The 26,017-nt window shown below is 38.6% G+C and overlaps 1 protein-coding gene across 2 annotated transcripts in view; it reads right to left on the bottom strand.

Annotated features, from left to right (window-relative positions):
- Positions 1–25,659, bottom strand: part of SLC30A9 (solute carrier family 30 member 9) — a 78,369-nt gene extending 52,710 nt beyond the window's left edge. The window contains exons 1-4 of one of the 2 annotated variants that reach the window (XM_043871018.1): positions 25,420–25,659; positions 15,505–15,657; positions 3,226–3,288; positions 949–1,048 (exon numbers count right to left, since the gene is read on the bottom strand). In XM_043871018.1, coding sequence (XP_043726953.1) covers positions 949–1,048; positions 3,226–3,288; positions 15,505–15,657; positions 25,420–25,531 — 428 coding nt within the window. In that variant the 5' untranslated portion in view covers positions 25,532–25,659. The remainder of the gene's footprint in view (positions 1–948; positions 1,049–3,225; positions 3,289–15,504; positions 15,658–25,419) is intronic. The other variant, XM_043871019.1, reaches the window with a different exon arrangement.
- Positions 25,660–26,017: the final 358 nt, after the last annotated feature.

The following is a 26,017-nucleotide window of genomic DNA, read 5'->3' as shown; positions in this document are numbered from 1 at the left end:
TGTCACTGACTCACTAAATAAACCAGGTCATTGCTAACATCTTTCCATATTTCCTGGCCTATAATATGGAGATAGCTATACCTAACCTACTTTACTCACGAAGTTTTTGTATGGGAAACAAAGTATAGTTTTATATCATTATTATAATTGGTTGTTGTTTCAATACTTACAGAAGATGTAAAACTGATTATAGGAACCCTATTTATTGATATTATACCATATGCTACCCACTCCAGTATTCTGGCCTGGAGAATTCCATGGACTGTATAGTCCGTGGGATCGCAGAGAGTCAGACACGACTGAGGGACTCTAACTTTATACTCTAGAAGGTGTGCCATGGTGGGGGTGGTGGAGGGAGAGCCTAGATCATCTGTGTCTAAACTGCCAAGAAATCTTCCCCTTAAACATATAGCTTTCCTAGATAAACACACAAAAGTGGGGAAAACATTTAAATCTGTAAAAAATATCTCAATAAATCTCTTCAGTTAGAAGAAAATAAGATACCAGAAAGAAGCAAAATAATTTACACTCAACACAAACCACAGCTGAAATGTGAACACAGACATAATGAAACTGCTCTACCAAAAACCCCCAAACGTTAAAGCTATACTAACATACAAATACTCTTATTGCTAATCTGCTACATATTAACAACAGAACTCCTAAGGTTCTTATATGACACATAGATTTTTGAAGAACCTGCTTTTTTGAGTTAAAGGAGCCAAGAAAGACTGAATTGCTCAAGCTGGAGCAGTCTTCGGTTTAATAAGCTAACAATTTTAACATTTTTAAAAAATATTCTTAACTGAATAAAAATATTTCTTCAATTTAGGAAGGAACCATAGTAAAGTTTCCACATGGGTGGTAGCTGTTAACAAATTCTAGGAAGTAAGTGGTTATTTAGATTAGATAGAACAAACCACTACATTTTAAAAAAAATTACCGTACCTGGATTTGAGGCAGAACTCATTCATTGCTCTGACTCCAGTGATGAAATTATTCTGAGTATACTTTGGTCCATATTCCCTCTTTTTAAGAACTGCTTTGACTAAAACCAAAAAAAAAAAAAAAGGAAAGCATACTAAATATGCACACTGGAAGTCACATTTGAAGATGAACATGTGCTAATTTTTAAGTGGGGTCACTAGTGAGTTCCACAGAAAACAGGTTTCCCCTGATGCACTGGAGGGCATCGGGGAAAATATAGTCTACTTCAAGTACAGGATAGGACAGAATTAAACTTGCAACCACCCAGCTTTTCACTCCAGAGTCATCAGTGCATGCTTGCATGCTAAGTCTCTTCAGTCATGTCCGACTCTTTGTGACCCTATGAACTGTAGCCCACCAGATTCCTCTGTCCATGGGATTCTTCAGACAAGAACACTAGAGTGGGTAGCCATGCTCTCCTCCAGGGGATCTTCCCGACTGATGTCAAAGATCAATTCTTTATCTAAGGACACCTTGCAAAGGTATTGCTGGTCTGTTAAATCATACTAGTACAATTTAAATTGCCTGGAAAGTCTAAGTGAAAATGAACTGAAGTTTCATTTAAAAAATTACATGCTGGTTCAGTGTTTTACAAACACTGGTGAAACCAGCATTAAAAAAAAAAAACAAAACAGAAAGTAATCAGAGAGTATTGCATATAACGAAGAATCAGCACTTTTTGTGAAGACTTGTTTCAGTTACATATAATAATCTATATATATACTAAATCATTAGTACTTCCTATGTGGGTTGCAGTCAAAAAAGTCTGAAATTCACTGAACGATTTCACATAAAGTAACAAAGTTGAAATAAATATAAGGGACATTTTTATCAGTTAAAAGTTATAGGAAGTTAATTACAGATTATAGGCAAAACACTGCCTTCTATTAAATTATTCCCCTATTATCAAGTATCAAACTATTCATAAAAAATTAGACATCAATAACAAAATACCAACTTGGCATCAGTTACACTCTGTGGATTAAAAATTACAGCCAACACTGGTTTGTTCATTTTTATAAAGTTAGACTTTCAGTCACATGATATAGATGAATAACATAGGCATATCTTGGAAAAGCAGGAGAAAAACAGCAGGAACTCATGTGTTCTGTTTCAAATTGTTGCCAAGTTACTGCACATTCTATTCTCCTTTCTAGTAACCACTAAGTCTTCTGTTGTACTTGCAGATTGAAAGAATAAATTAAGACTAAATTATTCACCACTGAAGAAGGTAAAAAGACTCTTAAAACATAAACTGTGAAAGTCAAAATTCACAAATCACAGTTAATAAGAACATTTCAAAAATAAAGTTCAATGTAAAAATCAAAACTTTATTTGAAAAAAGAATATAAGGAAGTTCAGGTTTCCTTTTGCATAAGTTTAAGTCTGTAAACTACCTTATTTTAAATAATCCTAAAATATTAAATTCAAATAAGCTTCTCAGAGAGGAGAAATACATCTCTCTTCAAAAAGATTAGTTTTTTTAAATTACTTTTTAATAATTTCATCTAAGTCTCTAGAAATCCCTGTTGGTCTATCCCGGCCCAGATTACTGATGGTAACACAACATTAAGTAATCTTAACTGTGACTGTACAGTATGTATCATCTCCACAGTTACCCTACAAAGAAGTCCCATTCTCAGCACCACCAGAGAGGAGAAAACTATGACTCAGAAAAATCAAGGAAACTGCCCAAAGCCATAAAGCTGGCACATGCTAAAGCTACAAACTGAATTTACTTTTGTCTGATGCCAAAGCCATGGTGATCCTACTCACAGAATTAATACCTCCATGAAATATGCTACTTTGGACATGGGAGCCCATAGCCCAATTATAAAGACGAGAAGTGCAAACAAGAATTCCTCCATTACTTAATCACTCCTAGAAATGGAAATCAAGAATGTCCAAACTATCTTGATTTCAATATGGTATTAGCTTCTAGTTCTTTACTTTTCTAAAATGTACAGAATTACTTTTCTAAAAATGATAAAACAATTTTTATTTGCCTTTATTCCTTTCTTTGGGCTTTTGAAATAACAATTACCATAAAATTTATGACCAGAATGCAAATTTCAGTAGAAAATTAGTTATAAATAGAATAAATCCTTATGGTCAATATATTTTTTAAAAAGTAAAAATGAATATACCTTTATAACTATAAAGATATCTATACAAACTAATTTTATATATTTAATTCAAAACACCATTATAATAAAAAATAGAATAAAATATATTTACCTCTTACTTGGAGAGGTTCTTGCTTAATAATTGGAGCTTTCAGTTCTGCACCCATATTTTCTGCTGTGAAGATTAAAAGTTATTTTAAGTAGTTGTTTTCATATAAACCCTATAAACTTAATGAACATTTGCTAAAACAATCTGGCAATGTAAAAGAAAGATAATATATCACAGACCAAGACAAATCCTAGGATGTACCTCAGGATGAAAGAGTAGTTAAACATTGTTGTTGTTGTTTAGTTGCTAAGTCACGTCCGACTCTTCTGCAACCCCATGGACTGTAGCCCGCCAGGCTCCTCTGTCCATGGGATCTCCCAGGCAAGAATTCTGGAGCAGATTGCCATTTCCTTCGCCTGAGGGTCTTCCTGACCCAGGGATTGAACCTGCATCTCCTGCATTAGCAGGGAGGGTTCTTAACCACTGAGCTCCCAGGGAAGCCCAGTTAAACATTAGAAAATCTATTAATTCCTCTTATTAACAGACTGAAGGAAAATAACTATAGGATCATTTCAGGAGCTAACCAAAAAGCACTTAATAAAATTCAGCACCATGCAAGTTTCAAACCTTTTTAAGAAAAATTAGGACAAAAGGAATTCCTTTTAATACCTTACAGGGTAAAGCAAACCTGTAGCAAATACCATAGTTTAAAACAAGGAACCAAACACATGTTGATTTTTCAACCCCCAAACTGTTCTAGAGATGCTATTCAATGAAGGATGACTATTAAATGGTTATTGGAAAATGATACAACTCTCCCCCACTTCAAAAAATGTTTAATAAAATGAAACTGTAATCTACCCATACCATAAACAATCAATTACAGGAAAATGAATGATTAAAGACTAAGGCATTTATGTGATTCATTGGCACTAGTGGTAAAGAACCCAACTGCCAATGCTGGAGACACAAGGGATGAAGGTTCAATTTCTGGGTTGGGAAGATCCCCTGGAGGAGGAAATGGCAACCCACTCCAGTATTCTTGCCTGGGAAATCCCATGGACAGAAGAGCCTGGTGGGCTACAGTCCACAGGGTTGCAAAGAGTAGGACACAACTGAGGTAACTTAGCACTCACGCAAGATTAATAGGCAACAATATACAGAAAAGAAAGCTTCAAACTGGGCGACTGTATTTCCAACAAATACAATCAACAAAGGATAAGTATGAAGAATATATAAGAATTCCTCCAAATGTGTTAAGAAAAAGACAACCCGTTAGAAAAACAGAAAAGGGCAAAATACAAGAACAGACTTGCACAGGAAAGGAAATACAAATAACCAATAAACATATGAAGAGATGACAGCCTCGTTATTAACAGAATCCAAATGAAATCACAAGATGCCATTTAGCAACCATGGGATTATGAAGCATGAGACATGATAACACCTAGGGGTGGCAAGGGTATGGAGCAATGGTAACGCATACACTACTGGCTGAAATACAAACAGGCACAATAATCTTGATAAACAAACTAGCATTATCTAATGTAGCTGAACACGCGTGTAACCTACAACTTAGCAATTCTACTTCTAGGTCAACATACTTGGCACATAGAAACTTGTACAAGGGTATAAAAAGATGAACATTCGAAGCAGTACTGCATTCTGTTGTTTCAAACTGCAAACAACCCGAATGTCCACAGGCATGAGAACAAAGAAGCCATGTTACATTCATGCAGCAGCATTCTGTACATCAGTAAAGAAGAAAGAACATCATAATGGCTATTTTTCTTTGCACCTTTACTATTAAGGTAACTGCAAGCACTATTTAAGCACTTAATGTGCATCAACTTATTTAATTCACACAACAGCCCCCAAAAGTACATGCTGTAACTATCTCAATGAAAATTAATGAACTAGACACATATACAATTAAGATAAATCATGGCAAAAATTTTAATGAAAAAGTAAATCACAGAAGCATACATACATCCGGTGGAGAGGGAAGTGGGAGGGGGGATCGGGATGGGGAATACGTGTAAATCTATGGCTGATTCATATCAATGCATGACAAAACCCCCAAAAAAAAAAAAAAAGCATACATGCAATAAACTATCACAATAAAGTAGAAAAATAAGCTAAACAATTAAGGACATACACAATTGTCTAAACCTATCCCTTTTTTTTTTTACTCAAGAGATTGAAACACAAAATTCAGGACAGTCACATGGATACAAAGGGTGAAAGGAACTATGAAAAGAAGTTATTAAGGATAACAAAAATGTGATCAAGATTGCAAGGTTAGGTTAGGTGGTAAATTACAAGGTTAGGTGGTAAATTATAGGTGTTGATTACATATATTCTTATACATGTATTAAGTATTTTGTAATAAAAACCTCATCCTTAAAATATCTTCCCTTATTATATCCTCATGCAATAATAACTGAACTGAACTAAGTTGTTGAAATTATGCACTTATTGTGGTAATGTTTTTTATCTCTTTATGTATCAAATATTCAATATATTTCTTAAATCTTTTAAAAAATAATAATAAAATAACATTTTGAGTCTATTAATAATAGCTTACATTTACTATTTACCATGTGCCACATACAGTACTATGTCCTTTATATGCATTATTTCATTTAATCCTCACAAAGCTGCTCTGAGGTAAGTACTATTATTATCTTCATCTTATTCATCTTATTTGGAACGTCCCTCAAGGTCACATAGCTAGTATTTTAAACATGGAAGTACAGTCAGGATTAAAACCCGAGGCATTTTATCAGTCTACTCTTTCAACAACTTTCCTACAATGCCTCTGTATTTAAAATAACACTGGTTTATAAGTTGATACTTGTATGTTTTCAGGAAAAGAGGACAGAAGTGAAAACTGGATCAGCAGTGTGGAGGTCACTGGCAGCCTTTGGACGACAGCAGTTCCGGCAGACAGCAGTGGTGGGAGCAGCAGGCGGAGGTGAGGAAAGGAGACGAGACGGTGAAGCAGTGCCTGGGCTCTCAGTAAGAAGAGGATGGAGCCAAGGGATCACGATCAGAAATAGAGTGATGATCTTATTTTTATGGAGGAGGAAGTAATCAAATAGGGAAAATAATCATTTCTACATATTTAGAATATGCATCTATATATGATAGGCAACACCATGAAACCTAACCTGGTTACCTGATTTAGACTTCTGCCACCTTACTGTCTGTCTTTGGTTTACTATCCTTTTTTCTTCTTCCTTTTGCCTTTCTGGCCATCAGTTAAAAGTGATAAAATTTTCTATATTCTCCTCTCACCCCACCTCCATGCTGGTTTTTTAATTTACAAGATTCAAGTTCTAATGTTTTCATGATTCCATTTAGAAATTTAACATACATGCTTTCCTCTAAATCTTTCTAATCATCTGTAAGGTTATTCACCATCTCTACCTTCCTCTGAACAAGAAAAATATCTTTAACCACTGAAACTTCTCTTACTAAAGTTTACTTTTACCATTAATAACTTTACTAACACATTTAAACTCTTTCTTGCTCTTCACTGTCCCAACTCTTCTTTCCCTGAATTTACTCTGCATCTTACAGAAACAGGTATTTGAGCAGTTGTTTTGAATATGGGTAGTTTAGTAGTCAATGATAAGTCATTTTTACATGTGAAATGTTATTTTGCCTTTCCCCTGAAATGATTACTTGCGTGCTCAGGTGCATTCGACTCTTTGCGACCCCGTGGACTGCAGTGCGCCAGGCTTTTCCATCTGTGGAATTCCCCAGGCAAGAGTACTGGAATGGGTAGCCGTTTCCTTCCCCAGGGGATCTTCCCCACCCAGGGACTGAACCTTCATCTCCTGCACTGGCAGGCCAATTCTTTACCCCCAGTGCTACCTGGGGAGCCCAAGAGCTCATGAGACTGTACTTATTACGTGATATAATCCTTTTAAAACCCCAATGAGTATTTAGACCATGTAAAATTCTAGGGAACACTTATTTTTCCTCTGACCATTTCATAGACAGTACTTCAAATCATTCCTCCTTTATTTTCTGCATATTGTTGCAGATGAAAAGTCTACTTCAAAAGAGTAATAACAATTGCACTAACAGCCGCCTGACTTTTTGGAAGCTAAGTTGGGTTGTTTCTTTCTCAGTTTTGAAATCTATGGATTTCATTTATCCTGTTTAGTACTAAAAGTGTACTTTTGATCTGAAGATTGATTTTCTCAAATTCTGAAAAATTCTCATCCATTATCTCTTTATATATAATTTCTCCATCCTCTCTCCTGAAATGCCTGTTAAATATAGGCTAAAGCTTCATGCCTTTCAAAAGCTTTTTTTTTGGAAAATCTTTTTACTTTCTTATGCACATCCAGAATGAATTTCAATTTACTAATTCTCTATTTGACTATGGCTACTCAATATATTATATTCTTATTTTAATGATCAAACTTTCATTTCTAGGCATTCTCACTGGCTCTTCTAGATCTACTTGTTATGCTTTTATTTCTGCCAGTTTGTATTTCAAACTATGAGTACTTTATTCTTTTGAGGATATTAAACTTATTCAAAGCAATTTGGGCTGTTTTTTTTTTTTTCATTTATTTATATTAGTTGTAGGCTAATTACTTTACAATACTGTAGTGGTTTTTGCCATACACTGATATGAATCAGCCATGGATTTACATGTGTTCCTCATCCTGAACCCTCCTCCCACCTCCCTCTCCTGGGCTGTTAGTTTAAAATTATCTGGCATTAATTCATATTTGACTGTTGATTTTGTTGACTTTCTTGTGCTAGAATTCTTTGTGTATTTTTTACTGAGATATAATTGACAAGGTTAAGGTGTATAATATATTGATTTGATTAATTTATATATTACAATATGATCCTTCATGTACTTCTAAACTTTGGAATTTGCAGTCTTATTCTGATAGGATATATTGTTTCACTCTCCTCTTCATTGATCTATTGCCCAGAACTCAATCCAACCCTTCTGTCCTGAACCAGATCTCACACTGCCAGTTTGAAATGACTACGCTCCAGTTTAGTCTGCCAGCCAGCAGAAAGGTTGAGGTTCCTGCTCTTTCTGCTGCCTCCACCTACCCGACAGCCTCCTGTAACACAGAGCCCCAGATAACAAACGGAAGAGGCCAGCTCAGCCTCCTACGGGAGAGTGGATGGGTAAATTCACACAATGAGTCTGGCTATGTATGGCACTGACAGGCCCATTACCCCAAATGAGCCAAACTCCTGGATGCCAGTGCCCGCTTACAAGCCCAGAGGCCAGGATCTTCTGTTTCAATTCTTGGACACATCCTTTTTTGAGTCCAGTTACTTCTGGACTCAGTTTTCACTTTGTATATTCAGTCTATCACACCAGTGACTGAGAAGTTGAATGGTTACCTCAGAGCATTCCTTCAACAAGGTTATTGCTATCTGATCCAAATCTCTGCCAATCCGTTGATTTACCTTCTTTTAACGCTCTTGTGTATAAATTAAATATCAACAGAATAGGCACAGTAACAAAAACAAAACTCTCTTCAAAATACAAGCAAAAAAATCTTACCTGTAATATTTAGTATATTTCTCAATTAATTTTTCGGGGAAAGCCACTGGGGAAATGACTTAACATGGTATGTTTCCATAACTAAAACATGTACAGAACATCCAAAAATGCTTTATTTTCACTCTTCATCAGATTCTAAGTAAGTTATGATGACACACTGGTTAAAAACAAACAAAAAAGAGGCCTAAAAACACTTCTATTTAATTAGCAACTATGGCTTCCAACATTTGACACGATCAGTTAAATGACTGATGTTTTATTTCTGTCTGGCTATACAGCAAACAAATTCTGAAGCATCTTTATCTATAGAATCTATGTATCAATTACTTTAAAATTTTGTTTTGGGGAATAGAGCCCTGCGCAGACAAAAGTGAAGGCATGGGATGGTAGAATATTAAGCTCTGAACACTCATTTTGTTTGTGAACTGAAATGTACTATCTAAATTTTCACAGACAGCCCTTCTTTCTACAATGATCAAAGTCATTCAAACAAATCACATAAAATGAGGTGCTCTAATACTGACATTTTTGGATATTCTTACCACAAATTGTCTAGATATTACTAAATATATAGTGTTAAGACTCACAAACAAGAAATGCTAGTAAAAGGCTCAAACACATGTAGGAATACTTTTTTTACATACCACCATCTTAATAAATTTACACTGGATCACTGGAGTAGAATCTTGATGATTTCAATAAGCAACCAGACATTCTATCCTGAATATCTCCAGACATTTTGTTTTAAGCTCAAGCCCTGGCTGTTTGCCACACATCTGCTGTCATTAGCAAAATTAAAACTGATTTTACTAAAATTTAAAACATCTGAATGCTCCTTAAAAACTTAACGATTCCTTAGCAAGTCTCTGCCTCTTAATGAGCTGTTTCTGACTTTACCATGTGATTTGAATTATTCAAAAGTCAATCTCAAACTCTTAAATATACAAATTATCTTTCAATCACGCAATTACTTGCTGTCTATCTGATGGCTGGTGGTTTAGTCGCAAAGTTCTGTCCGACTCTTGCAACCCCATGGACTGTAGCCTGCCAGGCTTCTGTGTCCATGGGATTCTCTAGGTAAGAATACTGGACTGGGTTGCCATTTCCTTCTCCAATCTGATGGCTGACAAAGTGTAATTTGGCCTAAGAAAATTCTGAAAAATTGAGCCCAAAATAAAACCATCAGTAAACAATGTAGTTCTAATAGAATAGAATATACTAATATTTTAATTTCACAAGTCAGCAGAGAAAAAAGAAACTGAGTCACAGATTTCAATTTCAAGCATTCTGTAAAGTAGAACCAACATTAAATATCTTTGCCTGAGTCAATGTTCACCTCACAATAGCATTACAATATAAATGTTTTACCTTTACATTATTCTACGATCTGTTTCTTCTCCCATCTCAACATTCTAAATAAATATGCCTATTTCTGGAACTTAGGGACTCATGGTACTGTCCATTCCTTCATCCTCTAATATCAAACTCTCAATATTTACCCCAGCAGTTCTCCATCACCACAAGGAAAAGAGAAGAGACTCACTAAAACTGGATAATAAGCGCAAAGAGAGGGTGCGGCCTCGGGAAAAGGATGAAAAGCAGGCATGATAAGCTGTCTGCAGTCTCTCACTGTGCAGTGACCCCTGAGCCCAGGGCAGGTGGGGGGCGAGCTAAGAGGGGGGCAGGAAAGAGAAGAGCCGCAGGAACCGCGGACACGTGTATTCTCCCCGGGCTGGCGCAGCAGCCTAGCAGCAGCACGCATGCTGTATTCTCTCCTCTCGTGGCTGACCCAGCGGACACGCTGTAACACAGCCTCACCACCATAATGCAACCGTCACGCAGCCCCACGGGCTTTTTCAGGTGGAGCTTATATATACATGCGCACAAACCAAGAGCATGGCAGCCCGTGGCCAAGTGGTTACCTTGTCTCCTGCATGCACAGTGGTATAAGCGATCTCAGCTGTTATATAATCATTATTTACAAAACGTGGGGCAAGAGCCAGAGGGTGTGGGGGCAAGAGAGCCTGACCACCGCCATCATAGCTAATTTGCTCTTTCCCTAGATAAACATAAACACAGGTTTCTCAAGGAATCTGTAAAATCTTTCCTGTGAAAGACATCCAACTAAAGGAAAGATGGTCTTGAAATGTTTATTATTCTTCTAACACTCTCCTAACACCACCCTCTCCTTGGCTCTTCTCCTTCCTCTCCAGGCTGCTGCTCCTCAGCTATTCTTTGCAAGCTTCTCCTCTTCCACCCCTCACTCGCTGGGGATTTCGGACTAGCTCTCACCTCCCCAATCTAAACCCTCCCCCTGTACTGTCTCAAACACACTCATGACTTCAGTGCTACCTGGGTACAGCTAAAAACTCCGACATCTTTATCCCCAGGTTAGAACTCATTTACAAAATTTATTAAGCCCCTGCTATATGCAAACCTCTGCTCTAAGCACTGAAGTTCCTGCTATGATGAGGTACGGATACAAGGGGAAAAAATAAATAAAACACACTAAAAATATCAGTTAGTAATAAGTGATGTCCACACAGAGAATTAAAATTAGAGTAATATCAAGGACTGCCTGGGTGTGCAGAGCTGACATGTCATGTAAGATGTAAATTACCAAAAGGGGTCAGCCAGATAAAGAAGAGCATCTTGGAAAGTTAAAGCAACTAGAACAAACACCCTATAACAAGAACAAGCTTGGCATTTTCTTATTTTCTAAGAACCAAAAGGAAAATGGTTTGGCTGAAATACGATGAGAAAGTGAGAGTGGAAGCAATCCAGCCAAAGAGATAATGTCTCACGGCAGAAAAGTAGCATAGCCAACTGCCTACTAGTAGTCATCTATTAGAACGCCCCAGAGGCCCCTACAACTCAGATGTCCAAGGCTGAACCCTCAACTTCTCAGTAATATACATTCCAGCTTTGGTATTTCTACTTTCAGAAGTCAATGACATCACCAACACAACAGCCCAGTCAAATCCAATAACCACGCACTGTCCTTTACTGACTCTCTCTTCAGTCCACCAAATTCAATGAAGTCAGTTATTCAGCTCCTAAATTTCTCACACTCACCTACTCCCTTAAGGAAGTCGCTGCCATTAACCGAGTCCAGAGCCTCATCATCAGTTTGCAGTCTCCTTCCTTTGCAATCTGTTTTCCAGTCTGCATCGAGTTATCTTTCTAACATCTTAAATATGATTAAGCACTTCCTCTACTCAAATATTCCAACAGATTCCCACTGCCTACAAAACAGTCCAAACTCCTGAACAAAACCCTGATCTGACTACTGTTTATCTCTTGAGTTTTACCCCTTTCAAAACTACCAACCCCACCATGAGGCGCTCTGCTCACTAGTCTGGTCACAGTGAATTACCTGCAGCATTATCTTTTTTTTCCACCATTCATCACACCAATACCTACTTTCAGGTCACTAATTGGATAGCATTTCCTTATGGAAACCTCCCCCAACCACTCAAGACCCGGGTGTCCCTCCAGCACACAGTATTTCTTCCACCATAGTACTTACTATACTTTTTTTTGCTTAATTTTCTGTTTCAGTAATAAAAAATATAAACTCATTCTCATGTGCTGCCATATAAAAAGTGCTCAATAAATACTTCAATAAATTAATGAATAAATAAAAAGACTTCTTTTTAATGCTGCACGGTGGACTAGATATCCTGAAAAAATATCTTTTCAAATGCATTGCTAAGCTAGCAAAGTGATCTGAAGGGGGCAAATATGAAGGGAAAGCAGGACCTCTACAGAATGAGAGCACACCAAGGTCAGTTGTTTCCCTGATGATTTCTGTTGAAGCTTACACTCTTTGAGGTTCTATTTCTACAGTTATGCCAAGTGTCTAGCTTTGTTTCTGGGTATCTCCTGTTAGGCTCTACATCTCTAGCAGAATTCTCTAGAATTCTGGTAACAGGAGATACCCAGAAACAAAGGTAGACACGGCATAACTGTGACCTAGAGAAAACACATGGGGCTTCCCTGACGGCTCAGTGGTAAAGAATCTGCCTGCCAAAGTAGGAGATGCCCAGGGTTTGGTTGATCCCCTGGTTGGGAAGATCCCCTGGAGAAGGAAATGGCAACCCACTCCAGTGTTCTTGCCTGGAAAATCCCATGAACAGAGGAGGCTGGCAGGCTACATTCCACGGGGTGGCGAAGAATCAGACACAACTAAGCAATTACACATCAACAAGAAAACACACAGAAAAGGAGTCAGCAAAGAAGCAAGCCTGCCCCGACTTTTGTGTTAAGTGGTGGAGAAGAAAACACCCCCCTGAAAATCCGAGGGATGAGGCAGCTCTCACAAATCTCCAGGCTGAACTCGTGCCGCTAATGTGGCCCAGCTGTCTCCCAGCAGGAGAGAGGCAGACACAGACTCTGTGCAGGAGCACATCCTCAGTCAGAGACAGCAAACAGTTCAAAGATGCTAAACTAAGGGAAAATGAACAATTCTCAGTTTAAAAGCAGATCGTCATGAATGAAAGCAGGAAATGGAAGAAAAAGGTAATACAGCAAAAACCAAAAGATTTCAGATAGCAGAATTTTCAGTCACAGAATATATAATAGCTATGTTTAATGTCTAATAAAAGAGAAGTTTGAAAACACACAAGAGACCAACCAAGCAAGCTGAAAAATAAAAATACACAATTTCTAGAAATGAAAAATATAATCATTAAAACTAAAAACCCAACAAGGTACCAACCAGCAGATTAGAGGCAACTACTAAGAGAGAATTAGTAAACTACACAGACCTAAGAAAATAGTCCAGAAGTCAGGCCAGAAAGATAAAGAAAGACAAAGCATGTCAGAGAGTTTAGAGACATGGAAAATGATGCAGTGAATATTTCAGATTTCTGAACAGAGTTCCAAAGGAGAACAGAGAATTGAGAAGTGGTAATACACACTTCAAGGGATGCATGCTAAGTCAGTTCTTCTGTGTCAGGCTGTTTGCAACCCTAGGACTGTAGCCCGCCAGGCTCCTGTCCATAGTATTCTCCAGGAAAGAATACTGGAGTGGGCGGCCACGCCCTCCTCCAGGGGATCGTCCTGACACAGGAATGGAACCCAGGTCTCCTGCGGCTCTTGTAATGTGCAGGCAGATTCTTTCCTGCTGAGCCACTGGGGAAGCCCAGGGGCAGTGATAGAGAACTGCAGAATTCCAGAATTGTAGAAAAATGACAATTCTCAGATCCAGGAAGCCCAACAAATCTCAGGCAAAGTACTCATTTTACTCATTTCATGGTAAAACTAAATTTTACACCAAAGAAAAAGACTTTCAAAATAAAGTTAAATTTTAAAAGCAAACAGAAAAGACATGAAAACAAAGGCATGATATCTGACTTCTGAGCAGTAACAGTGTCGGCCAAAAGACAATGGAATAAGCTATGTATTAAATGTGCCTTCACTGTTATAAAGTCTCACCTAAACAAATTTCTATAGGATGTATCGACACATCAGACAGAAAAGCAGAGACATAAGAAAAGATGGTTAACAAAGATTTTAGATTAAAAATTTAAATAATGATATAAATTTTAGAGAAGGAAAAGAGAGTAGAACAGATACAAGATACTAGCCAACAAATAACATGTAAGTTCAGAGTGGGTGGCCAGAGTGAACATTCTGAACTCTACTTTTCAGAAGGAAAGTAAACTTTTCAATTACCCTTAGACTTAACACATACATAAAGCATATACCTCCCAAGCAAGTGTGTGTATGTTTGTGTATATGAGGGAACGGGGATAAGGGAATAAGAAAAATAAGATATTATTAGGAGGCAAAAAAAAGTAATTAAACACTTACACACACACACACACACACACACACAGGGAAGCACCTGATATAATGGCAGAAATATGTCCAAATATATCAATGATTGTAGTAAATGTAATCAGGCTAAACTTTCCATTAAAAGACAAAAATTATCAAACTAGGACAAAAAAACTTAAAGTCAAAGGACAGGAAAACTGGAAGACTGGAATTGACATATATAGATTACTATATAGTATTACATATAATACTACATTAGATAACTAATGAGGATCTAAAACAATTAAAAAATTAAAGATTAATGAGCAAAACAGCTAACTGGTCATTGAAAAATGATTAACGGGGGACTTCCCTGGTGGTCAGTGGCTAAGACTCCAAGCTCCAATGCAGGGGCCCAGGTTTGATCCCAGGTCAAACTAAGAGCCTGCACGCAACAACTAAGACACGTGCTGCAACTAGCAATCTGGCATGCCACAACCAAGACCCAGCCCAGCCAAATAAATACTGTTTTTAAAAAATGAATAACAATAAATACAAAGGAAGCAGAAAGGAGAATATAATTAGCTAAGAGTAGAAATTAATGAAATAGGAAACAAAAATACAACATAAAGATTGAAAGTAAAAAAATCATCACTTAGTAAAAATAATAAAACTGACAAAGCTCAGGCAAAATTAATGAAGTAAACAAACACCACTAGGAATGAAAAAAAGAGTACATATGCTATTTAAAAATGTACACAGAGAATACCATGAACTTTATATCAATATATTAAGTTTAACTGAAGTGGATAAATTCCCGGGAAAAAAAATGGAACTTACCAAAATTGAGTCAAAAAGAAATAGAAAAATTAAAAGAAATTAAGTTAGCTCCTCATGAAAAACACACTAGCTCAGATGGTTTTACTTATAAGTTCTATCAAACATTCAAGGAACAATCTCATGCAAACTATTCCCGTATACAGGGGGGAAAAAACCAACTATTTTAAAAGATTTATACACACCTGCGTCATCTAACGAAAGCACTTTCTCCGTTTTCTGAGTCTGTGACCCCTGTCCTTCTTTCTGAGCGTTTGTGGAATACAGCTTCACTTGATTCAGTGTACAGCATGGAACGCTGTTTGAAAAGCTTCCAAAAGTCACTAAATTCCGCCATTCTAAAAGAAAAAAATTTAAATTTCAAACAAACTAGTAATGAGGATTTTTATACCCAATAAAGCCTACCTATGATTAGAAAGAGAACAAAGTAACAGTAAAATTTGCACTCTGATAAACACCCAAATGCACAATGTTAAGCCACCCTTTCCGTACAGGTGTTTCATCGGCCCTTAGGTATACAGCGTCTATATTCTGTGAAGGAAACATAAAGATAATATTCCTTCTTTTCTCATTTGCAAATTTATATAGAAAATTTTTAAGTTACATAAAGTCAAATAAAACATTTATATTATTCAGCTATTCTGAAAGGTCTGTGGCATATAAAAGGTACTCTCTATTTTGTATGTTGGTTGCATGCTAAAAGAAAATGGCATAATATACCTGTCAGAATAAGAACTCTGAAAGGAGAAAGGTCATGAGGGCTTTCTACTCAAAATTACATTGCGTCTTCCTTCTGCTAGCTGAAACTCGGTCCTCTTCCATTTCACAATCGATATGTGAATTATATTAATTAGTCATTCATACTGTCACTGATTTCTTAAAATCAGATAAATAAATCAACATTCGGTGAGATTCCTCAGTATATGGGAATTCTAATTGAGGGAAGAATAGAAGTCTAACTACAAAGCACCTTAGCTGCTGCATCTGGGTTGACTGTGGGCTTTGGAGGGCTGAAATAGAAAACTGTAGTCCACATTTGCATCGAAGTGGTAGAAAAGTAAATCTGTCTCTACTCTTGTGTGACCCTGTCTCCCTGTTATTTTTATGCTGAGGACTGAAACTTGAAAACGTTGTTTAGGTGCAATTTATACATTTTCTAAAATGTAGGTAAAACAGTGAAATTATACCATTAGAAACAGTCAAGTTAAGCATTTAACAGTTGAAACTTCTCTAACTGCTTAATAATGATCTTCCTAAAACGTTAATTCATGTATTTGCATGTGTAGATTGCCTTCTGAAATCAAAGAAAATAAATATTTCTTTAATGACTCAGAGAATTCATCAGGAACATCAATTACTGTGAATACCGAAAGTAGTCTGAAATGCATGAGAGACATAAGGCAGCCTTAAGTAGTCACTCAAATTTCAGGCTTAAAACTTGTTTTCTTGAAAAACTTCATGACGCCAACTTAAATCTTTCATTTGGCAAATATTTGTTGAAGGCTCCGAATGGTTTTTATTTTTGGTCATTTGCCGCTACTTATTAAAGGCTGAGTAAAGCAAATATAACAACGTATCTTCTTGCATATGAAAATAAATACATCACTAGCAAAACTAGTGACACAAAGGCTAAAGCAAACTCTCCCTGGAAAACCACCCTCCAGGAAAGCATCTTCTTCTCCACCACCACTGGTGTTCTTGCTTGTCAGCCCTGCTCAAAGTATCTTTTGTGACTATTACCAAACAAAAGCAATATACCACCAACATTTTTTTAACCCACTGATGAAACACTTCTATAGAGATTGTGTTTTGTGTTTAAAGAGGGATTACTACTGTCTAAAAGTCTTGCCTCAGAAGATGACAATATATTCGTAACTTGATCCTTGATCTTGTTCAAAGTTCTCCTTAACTTTAAAAATATTTTATTACAGAAAATTTTAAATATATACAAACGTAGAAAAAACAGTACAATAAACATACATGTACTTATTACCTAGCTTCAACAATTATCAATTTGTGGACAACTCTGTTGTATCTCTACCTCACCAGTATCTCATCTACATATTAATTTGATGCAAATCTCAGACATAAAATAATTTCATTCATAAAAATTTCAGTATGCATTCTAAAAGATAAGAACATTTTAAAACACAGCTAACGCTGGATCACTGAAAAAGCAAGAGAGTTCGAGAAAAACATCTATTTCTGCTTTATTGAATATGCCAAAGCCTTTGACTGTGTGGATCACAATAAACTGTGGAAAATTCTTCAAGAGATGGGAATAACAGACCACCTGACCTGCCTCCTGAGAAACCTGTATGCAGGTCAGGAAGCAACAGTTAGAACTAGACACGGAACAACAGACTGGTTACAAATAGGAAAAGGAGTACGTCAAGGCTGTATATTGTCACCCTGCTTATTTAACTTATATGCAGAGTACATCATGAGAAACACTGGGCTGGAGGAAGCACAAGCTGGAATCAAGATTGCCAGGAGAAATATCAATAACTTCAGATATGCAGATGACACCACCCTTATGGCAGAAAGTGAAGAGGAACTAAAAAGCCTCTTGATGAAAGTGAAAGAGGAGAGTGAAAAAGTTGCTTAAACCCTAACATTCAGAAAACTAAGATCATGGCATCTGGTCCCATCACTTCATGGGAAATAGACGGGGAACAGTGGAAATAGTGTCAGACTTTATTTTTTTGGGCTCCAAAATCACTGCAGATGGTGATTGCAGCCATGAAATTAAAAGATGCTTACTCCTTGGAAGCAAAGTTATGACCAACCTAGATAGCACATTAAAAAGCAGAGACTACCATGCCAACAAAGGTCCGTCTAGTCAAGGCTATGGTTTTTCCAGTGGTCATGTATGGATGTGACAGTTGGACTATAAAGAAAGCTGAGCACTGAAGAATTGATGCTTTTGAACTGTGGTGTTGGAGAAGACTCTTGAGAGTCCCTTGGACTGCAAGGAGATCCAACCAGTCCATCCTAAAGGAGATCAGTCCTAGGTGTTCATTGGAAGGACTGATGCCGAAGCTGAAACTCCAGTACTTTGGCCACCTCATGCGAAGAGTTGACTCGCTGTAAAAGACCCTGATGCTGGGAAAGATGGGGGCAGGAAGAGAAGGGACGACAGAGGATGAGACGGTTGGATGGCATCACCGACTAATTGGACATGAGTTTGGGTAAACTCTGGAAGTTGGTGATGGACAGGGGGGCCTGGCATGCTGCAATCCATGGGTCGCAGAGTCGGACAAGACTGAGCGAGCGAAATGAACCATAACCGAGGTTTTAATTATTTATTTGGCCGTGTTGGGCCTTGGCTGCATCACACAGGGTCTTTCACTGCCACACGTGGGCTCTCTAGTTGGGCACACGGGCTCCAGAGCTCACCGGCTTACTTGCTCCAAGGTATGGGGATCTTAGTTTCACCAGGGATCAGACCCTCACTCTCGATAGTTAAAGTGAATAATCCTAGCCTCTGGACCACCAGGGAATTCCCAACACCTGTGTCCTTGTGATACTACCCTAGTAATCTTGTTAGCTTCCTTGCTCACTGTTTCAAAAAGTTATTAAATTTTAACTTTAGAGGAATTTCAGATATCAGCAACTTTGAAAGTACATATTTGGCATGAATACAAGACCGAAACTTCAAGGCAATTGCAGAATATACAGGACAACATTTGACTCAATAAAATACACAGAATACCTAAAACACAGCAGTAGAAACTCAACTGTTTGTTGAATAAATTACTTAATTTGTTAATTAATTCTGGGAGGCAAAAAGATAGTAAAAAAAATATTACCCATCATTTATACCCTCTCTTCAAGGTGACTTCTAAAATAAGCTATGTTAAGCTACAGATGAGTCTTTAGTTTGGTGCTCACCACTCTAGGGACTTGAACAAGGAACTGCTCATTGCTGTGTACACAAGGGCTGCTTTTTCATCAGGACTGCAGAGCTAGGTATCTTATCAGTCTAACCCAACAATCACTCTTCTCTGCTTTTATTTTACTGTTTCTGTCTCTGCAGCTCCTAATGACATTGCTGCTGATCGCCCCTTGTCCTCTTCAATCTGGTTTGTCACCTACCACTTACTCTGGCTTTTAGAGGAAATTTGGCCTTTTTTTTTCAGACTACAACAATACAAAAAACTCTCTGCCAGGCAAACTGACAATTCTGTCTACTATGTATGTTGCTTCTGCAATAACAATAACTAAAAAACAAACAAAAAGATTTCTTAATGGTTTGAAATGTTTCACTTTAGGCTAGTTTAAGGACAAGAGATAAACACGTACCTAAGTCTCTCAGAGATCAGTCTCTCTACTTGAGACCACTGCAGATGGATGGACCTAGACATTATCATACTGGGTGAAGTCAAACAGAAAAAGACAAATATCATATTACTTACGTTTGGAATCTAAAAAGATGACAAAAATAAACTTACTTACAAAGCAGAAACAGACTCACAGATGTAGAAAACAAACCTGTAGTTACCAAAATGAAGTGAAAGCCGCTCAGTCGTATCCGACTCTTTGTGACCCCATGGGCTATACAGTCCATGGAATTCTCCAGGCCAGAATACTGGAGTGGGTATCCTTTCCCTTCTCCAGGGGATCTTCCCAACCCAGGGATCGAACCCAGGTCTCCCGCACTGCAGACGGATTCTTTACCAGCTGAGCCACAAGGGAAGCTCTAGTTACCAAAGGAGAGGTAAATTAGGACCTCGGGATTAACATACACACCTGGTGGCTCAGACAGTAAAGAATCTGCCTGCAAAGCAGGTGACCCACCCAGGTTCGATCCCTGGGTCAGGAAGATCCCCTGGAAATGACAACCCACTCCAGTAATCCTGCATGGAGATTCCCACAGACAGAGAAGCCTGGTGGGCCACAGTCCATGGGGTCACAAACAGTCGGACACGACTGAGCAACTAACTTTTTATACATAAAATAGATAAACAAGGACCTACCGTATAGGACAGGGAACTATATTTAATAACTTGTAATAACATACAATGGAAAAGAATCTGATAATATATGTGCGTGTGTATAACTAAACCATGATGTTGCATTTTTTAAAAAGAGCAAAGTACAGGTTGATTTCAACTATTAAAGGTGACTCTGGTAACAGATCTGGATTATGTGTAATTTTTACTCTGTATCTTAATACTTTTCTGTATTTTCCCCAATGCCTAAAATTTTAAATTAAAAATATATCCACTGTTAAATTACTTCTAACATTATTTCTGCTAATAGGAGCACACTGACTGTCTCTAGCTTACTTTTATACTTTCAGCAAGCAAAAAAAAATGCAAGAAAATCCCTTTCAGGCCTAATCATCAGGCAAGCAAAAGGATTGCCTGGTGACTTACACCAGGCAGCTCAACCTTCAGGACTACTGTTGATGTGATTTTTCACCAGAACAGACTAAGCAACAAGGAATCTTTTTTTTTTTTTTTTGAGTATGTAAGGAATATGCAACTTTCTGCACTGCATCTTGGCATACAACTCTACTTCCTTACTTAATTCTTAATATTTTCTTAGAAAAGGGGGGAGAAATATTTACTATATTAAGGATTCACCAAGTGCCACTGTTCTAAATGCTCTACCTGTATTATCACACTATAATTTATATCCCAAAGCACGCCTCCAAATCATCTGCACCTCTCCATCTCCAGTCCCTTTTCACACTGCTCATGGGACTCTCAGGATATTCACTGGAAGGACTGATGCTGAAGCTAAAACTCCAATACTGTGGCCACCTAATGTGAAGAGCTGACTCACTGGAAAAGACCCTGATGCTGGGAAAGACTGAAGGCGGAAGGAGAAGAGGACGACAGAGGAAGAAGACGGTTGGACAGCATCACCGACTTGATGAACATGAGTTTAAGCAAGCCCCAGGAGCTGGTGATGAACAGGAAAGCCTGGCATGCTGCAGGCCATGGGGTCGCAAAGAGTCAGACACAACTGAGCGACTGAACTGAACTGATCTCCACTGCTAAGGACCACGGCCCAGCTACAACCTTCTTTGTGTGACTAACTCTAACAGCCCCCTACTGATCTCCTTATTTACACTTTCCCCTTTCCAATCCATTCTCTACACAGTAGTCAGAATGATATTTTTAAAACATTTCCTTTTTTGGCCCCTGAAACCTACGGCCCAAAAGGCTATGTAAGTGAAAGTTGCTCAGTCGTGTCCAACTCTTGAGACCCCATGGATTATAGTCCATGGGATTCTCCAGGCCAGAATACTGGAGTGGGTAGCCTTTCCCTTCTCCAGGGGATCTTCCCAACCCAGGCATTGAACCCAGGTCTCCAGCATTGCAGGCAGATTCTTTTACCAGCTGAGCCATCAGGGACGCCCAAGAATACTGGAGTAGGTAGCCGATCCCTTCCCCAGCGGATCTTCCTGACTCAGGAATCAAACCAGGGTCTCCTCAATACCTCTCAAATTTCACTTCACACATGCGTCTCCTTCCAACCATACTCCAGCCACAGCATGTTTCTGCTCCTGAATACGGCAAGTCTCGTCCTCAGGGTTTCTATTTGCTCTGCGTGGATTGCTCTTTGCCCCAGATCTTCACCTGGCTTGCTCATTTTCATCTGTCATGACTTGCCTCAGTCACCACCTCCTTACAAAAGCTGGAGTCCCAGGCCAGCATAACTAATAAAATGGCCCCTGCAGGCTTCTAGGCTACCACTGTAGGTATGTTTTCTCATTCCTCATTTCCAAAAGAGGTGGAAATTCTGTCTTGTTCAGTACAATGCAATCAGCAACTACAATGCCTGATACCTCTTCCTGAATGACCCTCACTCACAACAACCCTTTACGTGAAACATATACTGTGGTTAACCTCACTTTACAGGTAACCTCATCACTAACCTGAACTACACAGAATCCTGCTGTCACTCTGCCAAAATGGTCCTTTTACAACTGTCAATGTCTCTGTTAGTTATTTAAGGGATTAACCCCCCACTCTACTTTTCATATAGTAGTACCAGCACGTTACAGACTGAAATTTAAAAATACAAAGGTTAATTTCTATCTTTTTATGTAAAAACTATACTTTTATTAATCTTGGATTTCAGCAAAAGCCTGTATCTGTTGATTTGTAGTCTTTAAGGGAGTATCCCCCCACCTCAAATCCTTGTCAACGAGGCAAGGCACAAATACATGAAAAATAAGTGAGACATATACATCAAGAACATTTTCCCAAGTCACTAAATATTCTTCTAAACTGTATTTTTTTAACGGCTGCATCTATCACCAGCCCTTAATAAATATACCATAATATGGTATATTATACCATATACTTTTCATAACTGTAATATACTCTTCATAACTGTAAATGTTACCTATTTATTACTATTAATAATAAACTTGTGTGCACACTTTAGTATGTAGCTGGTTATTTCTTGAAAGCACATCCCTTTAAGTAGAACTGCTAGGTGAGAAGGCATAGACCTTAAAGGTTCATTTTAGTACAAGGAATAACTGACCTTCAAAACACTGACGAACTATCTATATATCCCAGTCAATAGTAAGAGTTTCTGCTTCCCTGCACCCTCAATATGGAGTATCACTATGAAAAACTTAAGTTAATATGAAAGCAATTAGCAGTTAATCCTTTAGATTTATATTTCTATACTTATTAGTAAGTATGGAATATTTTTGCATTTGATTGGTCACTCAAATGCCCTTATGAATGCATTCATTTCCTTTGCCCATTATTCTACTGGAATGTACTTTGGCTTGTAAAAATTTTTTATAAATTAGGAATACTAACTCTATGACTGCACTGTCCAGCACAGTAGTCACTGTTCACTGAGCACCTTCAATGTGGATAGTCTGAACATGTGCTGTAAGTGTAAAATACACACTGGACTCCAGAAACAGTTCAAAAAGATAAAGTAAAATAGCTCAGTAATTTTTATATTGGTCATAATATTGAAATACTTTGAATATACTGGGTAAACTATATTAACAAAATCAATTTCATCTGTTTTTACTTTTTAAAACACGGCTATCAGACAAGTCAAAATTACATACATGATACACATTATCTTTCTTTCAGACAGCACTGCCCTCGAATATTGTTTTCCTCGTTGCCTTTAAATGTTTACAGTGTTAATTTGACCCACCAGCATTTCTCATCTTTGAGCATGCATAAGCAGCAGTTTGGAGAAGGAAATGGCAACCCACTCCAGTGTTCTTGCCTGGAGAATCCCAAGGACAGAGGAGCCTGGTGGGCTGCCGTCCATGGGGTCGCACAGAGTCACAACTGAAGCAACTTAGCAACAGCAGCAAGCAGCAGTTGTTTCCCTTAAGATTCTTCCTCTATTACTCTTTTTAAATTTACACAGGAGTTTTAGAAGCACACACTAAACTTTATTTCTTGACAAAGTAAAAACATTTATTCCTAGAAATTTCTCCCCAAAAGTTCTTCCAATATTTCTTTCTTAAGAAAGAAATCCAACTTAATTAGTACTTTTTCTAAACAATCCTTTTGAAGTTTTATAACAATTATTGTTGCCCTTTTTAAAACTGTTTAGGCATTATTGAAACTAAATTTTCACCAACAAGCTTATTTTTCAATCTACTATTTTTAAGTATGAGAACACATTTTAATTTTTTGGTAATACTGTAAACAACTTTGCAGTCATTCTGACTGGTGAGACAGGCAATTCTTATCACAGAGGGTTAAGACAAGAGCACATAAATCTCAACAGAGAATAAATTGCAAATTACATTATTTCACCTCCTTTTACCAACTTAAAGGCAGTTTAGACTAAATTTAGGCTACAGTCCACTGGGTTGCAGAGTGGGACATGACTTAGCAACCAAACAACAACAAACAGCCACTCCACCTAATTTAAGTGTAAAAGGCTGAAACTACTTGGTCAATAGAAGCAACCATGATAGAAAGCTTAGCTGAGGATTTTGGAGTACGGTACAACCAGATGATTCATTTTGTTTACAAGAGAATCAGGTGTATTTCCCATTACAGGAGAACTCCACAGCTACACGTTTTTATCACTACCAAAAAGTCTCCCAAAACAGCTCTGTTAAAATGAACCCTTCTGAAATTTTATGAGCCAGTTTCTACATTTATTACAAATCAAAAATAGGACCATATTCTAAAATAACTGCACAGTAAAGGGTTTCTAAAGCTTGTGTTACTTATAAACTTGAACAACTTCAACTTCCAACTTTTATTGCAAAGTCACAAACATGCTACAAGATTTTTCAAACATAAACTTTGGGGAAATGTTTCTTTAAATTCTCTTTTCACCCACAAGAATCTGGGGGATTAGGTTAGGGGTGGATTTGATTCTGTCTCTCCCTCATTGTTCCTCTCGGTCTGCAAGTGACTATTGGTATGGCAAAAAAGGAGGTAAGCCTGACTTAGACTTGCAAGTTCAATGATATTTTGTAAACTGCCAACTGAAATTTGAGTCAGAAAAGATTGTTGGAAAAGAATTATGAAAACAGTAAAACAGTAAACATTTCTTCACCAAAAAGTGTTTTCAACCGAACTGAGTTCATCCATTAATTGCAGGACTGTCAGAGTCTCTCATTAAATAATTATTCGTAAATGTTAAGCAGTAACTCCCAACTTCCTCTCAGAAAATTTAATAAAACAAGCTAGGCATGAGAAAAGCTGCACGGTAGGAAAATCTACTGAGTCACAAGTGCTCAATAAAGGTAAGGCGGTGAGCTGAAAAGACCCTGGAATCTGGAGTCAGCAATTTCCTACTGACTGGGGGAGGCGGCGGGCGGTCACCGCCAGGCACCAAGATGCTCACGAAACGAAGCAGTCGGGTTCACGGATGCCACCGGGACCGCGAAATGGCCCCAAGTTCCCGCGGGGGCCGTGCTAGAACTGTACGCGAGACCAGATCAAGGAGGCCTGTAGGGGCCCCCGCTGGGTGGGTAGCCTGAACTGCAAAGTCGGAGGCCCGAAAAGAAGGTTCTTTGGTTGGGGAAGGGCCAGGCGGCGTACTGCCCGAGGCGAGGCACCCGGCTCCGAGCCCGGCCTTGTCTTCAAGTCCGGCTTCCGCGGAGTCAGTGGTCGGCGCGGGACACTCACCCTGGCGGTCGCTGGAGCCGCGGGCCGCCGCCCTGCAGCGCAGACGGAGCCGGCACAGGGAAGACCAGCTACATCTGTGGGCCGCAGCGGCGGCGGCCAAGCCCGGTAACATCCTGGCGGGGCAAAGGCCCCCACTCGGACACCGCCTGCTGCCTCCGCGCCGCCGCCGCCACCAACTGACTCCATAGACTGGACACTACCGAACACCGACGCCTGCGCCGCCTCAGGCGGCTTCAGCGAACCCGGAAATGGTAACATCATTTAGAGACCTGGCTGCGGAGGCAGCGGAAGTGGCGTGCGCAAGCAGGACCAATCGCGAGACCTTGCCAGACCCTAACCAGCTGGGGAGGGCGTGGCTGCGCAGGACGTTTGGCGTCTTCCGTCTTCCGCGCTTCTACCCTGGCGCTCTGTTTGGATGTCTGGAATCAAGCTGCAATCAAGATTGCCGGGAGAAATATCAATAACCTCAGATATGCAGATGACACCACACTCATGGCAGAAAGCGAAGACTAGCTAAAGAGCCTCTTGATGAAAGTGAGAGAGGAGAGTGAAAAAGCTGGCTTAAAGCTCAACATTCAGGAAACTAAGATCATGACAT

Source organism: Cervus elaphus, chromosome 17, assembly GCF_910594005.1.
Source record: "Cervus elaphus chromosome 17, mCerEla1.1, whole genome shotgun sequence".
NCBI lineage: Eukaryota > Metazoa > Chordata > Mammalia > Artiodactyla > Cervidae > Cervus > Cervus elaphus.
The sequence above is the reverse complement of the archived record's forward strand: the minus strand, read 5'-3'. Positions and strand labels throughout refer to the sequence as shown.